Source organism: Montipora capricornis, chromosome 11 (genome assembly GCF_036669925.1).
Source record: "Montipora capricornis isolate CH-2021 chromosome 11, ASM3666992v2, whole genome shotgun sequence".
NCBI lineage: Eukaryota > Metazoa > Cnidaria > Anthozoa > Scleractinia > Acroporidae > Montipora > Montipora capricornis.
Genome location: NC_090893.1, coordinates 20,624,272 through 20,634,271, shown reverse-complemented (window position 1 = coordinate 20,634,271; position 10,000 = coordinate 20,624,272). Strand labels below are relative to the sequence as shown.

General features: G+C 41.3%; 1 protein-coding gene across 2 annotated transcripts in view; it reads left to right on the top strand.

Moving 5' to 3' along the window:
* The window catches only part of LOC138024366 (tetratricopeptide repeat protein 28-like), a 22,898-nt gene that overhangs the window by 6,652 nt on the left and 6,246 nt on the right, over nt 1-10,000 (top strand). For both annotated transcript variants that reach the window (XM_068871538.1, XM_068871537.1), the window contains exon 4: nt 8,169-10,000. This exon is cut by the window's right edge. In XM_068871538.1, the coding sequence (XP_068727639.1) occupies nt 8,227-10,000 (1,774 nt within the window). In that variant the 5' untranslated portion in view covers nt 8,169-8,226. The remainder of the gene's footprint in view (nt 1-8,168) is intronic.

Sequence of the window (10,000 nt, the reverse complement as noted above, 5' to 3'; positions counted from 1 at the left end):
GCCCCTGTGATCAAAAAAACCAATTCCCTTTTTCCTTCAGATTTTTTGAGTGTGTTTGCTTAACACCTGACTGGCAAAATTTTGAGCTTTGATTTTTAGCCAAAGGCCGTTTACTTTGAGTGTAAGTTTTGGATTTCACGGTCCGCAATTACTCACGTTCAAAACTGACCGATTGGACCTCAGACGGTTGGATCCAGGGAAAAGTGACGTCAGAGGCTCACTAGCTTAAAATTTCAGCTTGTGAACGCAGCTTATCATATATGCAAAGCGCGAGTTTAAAAGTCTGAAAACCCAAAACCCCCGTGCTGCATATTAATTCTGCGGGGTACACACGTATTGCATTCTTAAACTAGTGAGCCTTTGACGTCATTTTCTCCTCGATCCAGCTCTCTCAAGAACATAATGTTAGTAATGGCGGACCATTAAATAGGAAAATTACACTTAAAATAAAGAGGTGTCTTTTTGAAATCAAGGCTTAAAATATGGGTCAATTAGTGTTTTGTTAACATAGTTTTGAAATCCAAAGAAAAATATGAATTGATTTTTTGGTCACAGGGGCACTTTAACACAGGTGCATCGCAAAGAAGACAGGCTGGTGATAAACAACATTTTTTCTGAAAAAGGTGGTGATTTAAAGCACTAAAATTAAGTCTCAAGCGAGTGTGAGATATTGACGCTGAACGATCCCTAATATAAAAAAGGTAATTACGAGATGGAAACTGCAAGTGCTTTAAAAGACTGTGCTTACAAATGTCTAAAGAAGACGATATACGTATCTCTAACGGAATGCTGTTCCACCATTTAATTGATGAAAAGAGAAACGATTTTTTGTGCCTATCAGTACGAACATAAGGTAAGCAGAGATTATTAGCGGAACGAAGACTATAACAAGATCTGTCAGAAACAAAATCTGGACACGTGTAAATCACACAAGTAGGGCGGAGCTAACTTGAATACTATTTTATACATCAAACTAAGTTTATGAAGGTTTCTTCGAACACTAAGATCGACCCAAGAAAGTTCTTTTAAGAGAGATACCCTGTTTGTTCCGTTCAAAGCACCGGTTACAACCCTGGCGCCTTCTATTTGTAAGCTTTCTAACAAGTTACTATCAGATTCAGAACATCCATCCCAAACCACATCAGCGTATTATTCTAAGGATGAACACACCAAGGGTTTGAAAAAGACTTCGAATGTATAACGGTTCAAGTTATATTTCAACGGCTTAAGGAGGTTCAATTTTTTGGAAGCTTTTTGATGAATTTTCAGAACATGCGCTCGCCAAGATAAGTTAGAAGACAAAGTCAAGCCAAGATGTTCATGAACTCTCACGTCCTCGATAATATTATTATTCAAGATCAGTGGAGGATGAACTGGTTTGTCTCTTTTGGCCGAAAAAAACAATTGCTTTAGTTTTAGTTTCATTCATAGTCACCAACCACCGTTTAGCCCAATCAGTTATCGATCTCAGGTCATGATTAAGTTTAGAAGCACAATCACCAGGAGACTGGACTTTTTCCAACAAGAAACATTCATCGGCAAATAAAAAACTATTAGAAGTAATAGTGGTTGGTAGATCATTAATATAAATAAGAAACAGTAATGGACCTATAGAACCGATCCCTGGGGGACACCAGCTTCAATGTTACACCAATCGGAATGCACTCCTTCAATTACCACTCTTTGTTTACGGCAAGAAAGGTAACTAATAAACCATTTCAACAAGTTCCCCTCAACTCCAATACTTCTTAATTTAGCTATCAGACCCCGATGCCAAACTCTATCAAATGCTTTTGATATATCAAGAAAAACTGCCCTCATCTCACTCCCTTCCTCAAGAACCTCATACATTTTATGAACAATATAAACGAGTTGCATAACAGTGGAATCCCCTGGACGCAAAACTGATCTCGTGTTAGGACCTGGCCGCCAAGCATGGGACTTCACATGAGAGGAACTAAAATTAGATAAGATTGTTGGGTAAAACATCGAAGTTAACAGCAAACCAAGTGCAAAAGGGAAAACATACATCATCATACAAATTCTGAGGTTATTAGTTAATTTTGACCAGAAGCTTACGACTTTAAAACATTTTACTCTGGTTAAGAGCTGAGGTATTTTGGATGTAACGTAGCTCACATTTTCCCGCGCGTGCACCTTCAATCTTATTTTTGTCCGTGGATATTTATATTTGGGTATACGATTGGTGCCCTAAAATCCCCAGCTTTGTTTCAAGGAAAAGAGTTGCAAGTTGCACGCTGTCCTTGATTTGTTTTAGCATGGTTTCTTTCCAATCATAATAATTTGAACACGAACATGATAAGTACTGTACCTCCAGAACATTTCTTGCCGAAAAATTTCGTGCCGCTTGGACTGTTAGTCCGCGATCGCAGACGTATTACATTGAAATATACGTCTGCAGTGAAAAATAACACTTCTGTTTTTCCTGACCGCTCGGCGCGATGCATTTCTGCCCGATAGAAATAGGAAAGGAAGAAACAAGACTTCGAATGATCATACTTAAATGGGCAGATATTGGGGTCTACATTTCTTTGACTCGATTAACTTGAGGCTGCACTCGTAAAAAAAGGTCTCGAGTTTCTTCTGCCTCTATACTTGACATATTGAAATTGACAGCTGAGAGTTGTGCGCCTACAGTTCGCAACGGAAACCTCTCGAAGGTCTTTAAACCTTTTGTGCACGAATACCAACAACTTACATTTATTGTAAAGCAGAGGTTTCGCATGTTCATTTTCTTTCATAGATATTTCGTTCTCAATGTAGACTTTCTCGAAGCTATTTTTGGTTCGATTTTAAAGTAGCCGGGGGTCGTGCTCATAGTAGCTGGGGGAAAACCCCGGCCCCCGGCCCTTAATGACAGCCCTGTTAAATGTTTCAAGGGGCACAATTCCCATTCTGCTTACAGTATTCCTGGCATTCATTTGAGCTGAATGGAGGTTCATTGTCTGACTTCAATGTTAAGGAAAGGCCATGGTGGCTAAAATTTTCTTCTTCATTGTCAATTACTTTCTCACTGGTGGTTGATGTCATGACCACATACTCATAATAACGGCTGTAGTAGTCAACAATGACCATAATCGAGTGTCCAGTTGGGAGTGGTCCCAAAAGATGTACAACCAGGTCTTGCCAATGGCATTCTGGCAGTGCCCTTGGCTTCAATGGCTTTGGTGGATGTGGACGAGCAACCAGCTGACACTTAAAGCAGGATTTGCAGAATTTTTCCGCTGCCTTATCCATGCAAGGCCACAATACTTTACTTCTCTGATTTTGATTTGTCTTGACAATTCCCAAGTGTCCCTACCTCGGATCAAGGCAATTGCTTTCAGAGATCTTAGCTTGCTTGGTAGTACAGTGCGGATACATCTTTGGACTATTTGCCCAATTACACACTGTTCACCTGCAGCTGGTGCGTATGCCTTGCATTGCTCTAATCGACCAGTTTTGATTGCCTTTCTCAGAGCTTTCAACTCTTCATCCACTGCAGATGTTTCCTCAGCTTCTCTTTTAGTCACTTCCGTTCGTGGAATTCAGACCCGTTTACCAGTTTTGCGTGAACTCGTGTTTTGTATGGCATTCTTCCGCAGCATGTGATTGGCTATGCACAACACAATTAGTCAAATTATGCTTATTGGGTTTCTTTAAATAGTGGCCGGTGAACGGAAGTGGTTTTTCGTTTCAGCAGACGAGGGAGGCTATTGTAGTGAGGGCCGCACGTGTGGCCCTGATTGCTGCAAATCGGATACTCTTCTTTTTCATGATGATGGTTTGCTGCTTTGTCATGGTTTATCAATTAGTCACATTAAAGGGACAGTTTCACGGTTTTGCGCATGTCCAAGCGTTAGCGCTAGCAGTTGTAAATTTTACGGTTTCTTACTGAACCAGATGATGTTAATTGAACACAGAGAGTAGTAAAGCAAATACACTGAATGACTAAGGCCCAAATTTGGTGGAAGACACTGCGGGTTTACACAGAAAATATCGAATTTAGTTTTGATCTCGAATTTATTGTACGGGTGGAAAATTTATTCTACGCACGAGTTGTCATAACGCACGAGTAATCTATTTGCATGCAGTAGGTTCATAACACAAAGGAAATGATTACAAAAGTAATTCGAATGAGTAATTCCACTACTATTGCATTGTTTCCGTTTCTTGCATCAGTGCTTTCGATTGTTTCAATAACAATGGAATTACATGGGCTGAAGTGGCAGTTTGCCCATGCGGAGAGACGTGAAACTCTCCCTTTAAGGGTTGTAGGTGGATCACCCAACGTTCGATGCGGGCGCAGGGTTTGGAACGGCTCTGTGATGATAGCGAAATGGGGAATGAATGTGCTGCTGTAATTAGCCAGCCCAGTAAAGCTTCTTAATTTGCTGACTCTTACAGGCTCCCTTCTTTGTTGCAGAGCTAAACCTCTTTCCTCTCTCGGGCCGATTCCTTTCTCTGACAGGATGATGCCCATAAGCACTGTAAGCTAAACAGGCATTTGTCAACATTGAAAAGCAGGCCATGCTGCTTCAGGCGTTCCATGGTCTTGCGCAGAGTCGTGTAAATATCTCATGTTGAGCAATGGATATCCCATGTTGGTGGAGGTCACTTGCTGAACTTACGCCAAACATTTAAAACTGTGTATAATTGTGTATGGCCTTTGTGTGTTACGAGGGTGGTGATCTGGCGTGACCCTTGACTGCTGAAGTTCCAGCTAAATGTATTTACACTAGCTTGCTAAAAACTTTTGTACCATTCATGTTGTGCAGCAACTCATCTACAGTTGATACTGGGTATTGACCCATTTGCTCGCCTCATGTCGATGCTCAAATGAATGTCACCATCCGCCTTTGGAATGATTACTATTGGGGTGACCAATGGTGCGGACCCATTGACTTCTTCTATGATGTGACAGTCCAATAGTTCCTGAACTTGCGCCAAACTTTTTGAATACGCTCTCCAGAGTGGATATTTTTTAATCCGCTATGAATCCAGAACCTACTGGACGTTAAAATCCAGAAACTTTTTATCCGGATGGCGTAACAAGATCGAGCTCAGTTCCTTGTCGTGAAATCAATTCTCAAGATGGCTGCGGTGGGCAATATTATTTCTTTATGGCGCATGCGTTGTTACCTCTGTTTCCTTGAGGAGTCCTGATTACTAGAGTGAATCCGGATAAGTTAGGATACTTGTGGATGGGCAAATTCGATTTGAATACGTTACTTGTTAATGGGAATAGTTTTGGTTTCTTCTTTCATTTCTTTGTTTAGTTTAGGTATTTTCAATCACTGTAAACCATTCAAATGGGAAATAAAATTGTTATTGTTGAATCCGGAAAGAAAAAGTTGCGGATTTAAGAATATCCGGATAAGCGTGGACAACGGCTACGAGAATGCAACATAACAATAAGTTCAATGAGCAAAAACAATAGTTTTGCACGCGCTGCACGTGCGTTTTTCATTTTGATACATTTCTTTGCCGTTCTCGTCTTGACAACAGGGACCTTAAGCAAGGACGACGAGGACGGCTACGAGAACGCCACAAATTTCCATATTTAGTGAGCAAAAACAATAGCTTTGCACGCCCTGCACGGTCCCCTGCACGTGCGTTTCACATTTTGATACATTTCTTTGCCGTTCTCGCTTTGCTACGACGTGAAATGATCAAATTTGAGGTCATGTGGAGGACGAGACACCCTGCTAGCAGAGCCTTTCTTTTGCTTGCTCGATTTTGACGTTCTCGAGAAAGGCTCTGCTTGAATCGAGTAAGATCTTTATTGAATATGCGCTGCATGTTGCCAGGATACAGTCTCGAACCCAAGCCTAATATGCCAGATCCCGACGCCATCTTGGTTTTTCATGGTACAGCGGGTTCAATTATAACCATCGGTTTTGTCACTAAACGGACGCTCGCACTGGAAAAACCGGTTTGACGAGAGAAAACAAGATTGACTAGTCCAGAAGTTCGGGCTGCGGCGGCTTCAAAGAGTTGACGCGATTCGGGCAGAGCCTACTTTTCTCCTCCTCAGTAAAGAAAAAGACAAAAGGAGGCTCTGCTCGCAGGGTGAGGACGAGAGCAAATTACGATGAATTTTCAATTTTCTCTCTGAATATCCACACCGTTCTCATCAATTTTATTCTTGGATTGTGTATTCACACTTTCCAAGCCGCACGACATGGAGTAATCGCAAAATTATTATAGTAACGGGAAATAATATTTTTAGATAACGTTCTCGTAATCGTCGTCGTCGTCTTGCTTAAGGTCCCTAACGGCGTGAAATGATCAAATTTGAGGTCTAAAGCATCTGACAACGTGCAACGTGCAACGTGTTCATGAAATATTTAGTTCTGCAATGTTTTTCTGCACTTTTCACGCCAAACGACTTGCAATACTCACGAAATTATTACAATAATGGTAAGGGATGTTTTTGGAAAGCGTTCTCGAAGCCTTACTCGTCTCCCTATTTCAAAGTGGGTGCCATACAATTTGATAAATCTGAATTGTATTCTTAGGCTTTAGTTTGTTTATTTCGTGTTTCCATTGCAAAACCGCTTTTCTTCTGCCACAAGCTTTCTAGTACTTAGACGTTAACTGAAGTTGCGAAGAATAGTTCTACAGAGTTGAAGGTGAAAATCACTCTTGAATCTAGTGAAAAAGTCATAGACGTGGTTTTCAATAGAAAAGTATGAAGAAAACCTTGATGGTGGAAGAGAATGTTCATAAGAATACATAAATTTACCCAGTTCTTGTAATTTAATTCCCGAAAATTTGATATTTCTAATTCTTTGGTCTGAGTGATTCATTTAGGAATTATTTTGACTGTACGCTTTGCAAAGAGACAAGACTACGAAAATTGGATTTGCACATGCACAATAATACAATAATGACTACAGGGATAAGCTAAATAGTAGTACAGTTTAGATTTTGTAAGCCAATTGAGGAATTCAGGGTTTCTAAGAAAGATGTTAGTCAAGCGCATCTCCAAGAAAGGCCATTCTACGATCTGTTCAATTCTTTAATAAGTTTTTGCAGATTTGAGTTAAAAGATGATGTCTTTTCTCTCGAGGCTTAAATAGAGTAAAGAATTACTTTTCCACAAGTTTTTAGTGGAAGTTTCTTTGCCTTCAACTAGGTTACCAAATAACTAGACCTAAGAGACAAGCATCGTCATATCAGTAAAATCAGATCTGGTAGTTTGAATACATCACTGAAGTCATGAACATAGAATAAGAAAAATGAGGGAACCAGAATGGATCCTCCCGAAGCGCGGGTGCGTCAAAACCAAACAAATCACGCCAACGTAATGGACCCCCTTTATTAGTATTCACGCTTATAGTATTCACGCAGAGTTGTTTTTGTATCCACCGTACCAAAGGCCTTAGAATATAAATAAACACACACCTTATGGCATGTTCACTGCCATCAAGCGCAAGATGACTTCTTGTACAGCTCAATCAGTGGCAAAGAGCTAAATTAGTAAATACGCAATGCAGAGAAAACATAAACTTAATGTAATGTATACTGTGATGCGACAAATTTATTTAAGCTACTTACAAGACGGTTATAGATAATTACGTTCCAGAGCAACTCTGGGAATCCAGGGGACAATGTCATAAAAAGTGATTGACCACCAGCTTTAAACAGTGGTATCACACGAGCACTTTGATTTGATCAGGAAAATACGATGACAAAAAGAGAACAGTATTACTTTGGCTGAGTTAAGTCTGATATGGGACAAATTTATGTCATTTAAATACGTCTATTTTGTGCGGTCAATTCTGGCTTTAAAAATTCAGTGTAAATCAGACAAAGAGCTCAACAAAAAAAGTAAAGAGTTTGTCGTCAACAGCAAAAGATAGACCTAATCGGCTAACTCAATGTTGTACGCAATTCATACCCTTTGGGAACAAATCGTTTCGTTCCAGGTATTTCCATATCACTTAAATATGAATGCTACATTATCATGCAAATACAATGCACAAAGAATCTTAATCCCCAGTGATTTGAATTGGGTACAACATTGAATTAGCCGATTCGGTCTATTGTCTTTGTTAGACCCATAATGACATGCGGTCTCTTTTGTGTTGGTTTGACTGTGTACCTGCAGCATTTGTGGTCAGTGCATTGAACTTCTCATGCCTCCTTTTGTATTTTTCAAGGAGCGCCCTCACTTTCAAAGACGACCTTCCTTGTTCTCAAGAGTTCTTGTAATCAAGAATGGCAGACAACAAGATGAACGTTTTTGAGCAGCATATACAAGAGCTTAGCATTGCCAGAAAAGAGGGAAACAGAAAAGGGGAGGGTATTGCATATTTGAATTTAGGCAATTATTATTATGGCTTGGCTTATTTTGAACAGGCCAAGAGGGATTACACAGAAGCATTAAGGATTTTTAAGGAAATAGGTTTCAGTGCTGGAGAAGGGAAAGCTTGTGGCAATCTCGCCATCGCTTATCGCAGTCTGGGATATTTTAATAAGCCCAGAAAGTACCTAAAGCAACAACTAAGTATTTCAAAAGAAATAGGGGATAGGGCCGAGGAGGGTAAAGCCTATGGTAATCTCGGCATGGCTTATAACAGGCTAGGCAATTTTAAGCGAGCCATAAAGTATCACGAACAACATCTTAGCATTGCAAAAGAGGTAGGGGATAGGGCCAGGGAGGGAAGGGCCAATGGCAATCTCGGCAATGCTTATCACCGTCTGGGCAATTTTAAACGAGCCATAGAGTATCACGAGCAAAATCTTAGCATTGCAAAAGAAGTTGGGGATAGGGCCGGGGAGGGAGGGGCCAATGGTAATCTTGGCTGTGCTTATGACAGTCTGGGCAATTTTAAGCGAGCCATAGAGTATTATGAACAACATCTTAGCATTGCAAAAGAAGTAGGGGATATATCCGGGGAGGGAGGGGCCAATGGTAATCTCGGCAACGCTTATTACAGTCTGGGCAATTTTAAGAGAGCCATAGAGTATTATGAACAACATCGCAGCATTGCAAAAGAAGTAGGGGATAGGGCTGGGGAGGGAGGGGCCAATGGTAATCTCGGCAACGCTTATCACAGTCTGAGCAATTTTAAGCGAGCCATAGAGTATCAAGAACAATGTCTTAGCATTGCAAAAGAAGTAGGGGATAGGGTCGGGGAGGGAAGGGCTAGTGGTAATCTCGGCAACGCTTATCACAGTCTGGGCAATTTTAAGCGAGCCATAGAGTATTATGAACAACATCTTAGCATTGCAAAAGAAGTAGGGGATAGGGCCGGGGAGGGAGCGGGCAATGGTAATCTCGGCTGTGCTTATCACAGGCTGGGCAATTTTAAGCGAGCCATAGAGTATCAAGAACAACATCTTAGCATTGCAAAAGAAGTAGGGGATAGGGCCGGGGAGGGAGGGGCCAATGGTAATCTCGGCAACGCTTATCGCAGTCTGGGCAATTTTAAGCGAGCCATAGAGTATCATGAACAACATCTTAGCATTGCAAAAGAAGTGGGGGACAGGGCCGGGGAGGGCACGGCCAATGGTAATCTCGGTTGTGCTTATGACAGTCTTGGCAATTCTAAGCGAGCCATAGAGTATCATAAACAACATCTTAGCATTGCAAAAGAAGTAGGGGATAGGGCCGGGGAGGGATTGGCCAATGGTAATCTCGGCAACGCTTATCACCGTCTGGGCCATTTTAGGCGAGCCATAGAGTATCATGAACAATCTCTTAGCATTGCAAAAGAAGTAGGGGATAGGGCCAGGGAGGGCATGGCCAGTGGTAATCTCGGCCTCGTTTATCGGTGTCTGGGCAATTGTAAGCGAGCCATAGAGTATCATGAACAACATCTTAGCATTGCAAAAGAAGTAGAGGATAGGGCGGGGGAGGGAACGGCCAATGGTAATCTCGGCGCTGCTTATCACAGTCTGGGTAATTTTAAGCAAGCCATAAAGTATCATGAACAACATCTTAGCATTGCAAAAGAAGTCAGGGATAGAGCCGGCGAAGGTAAAGCCA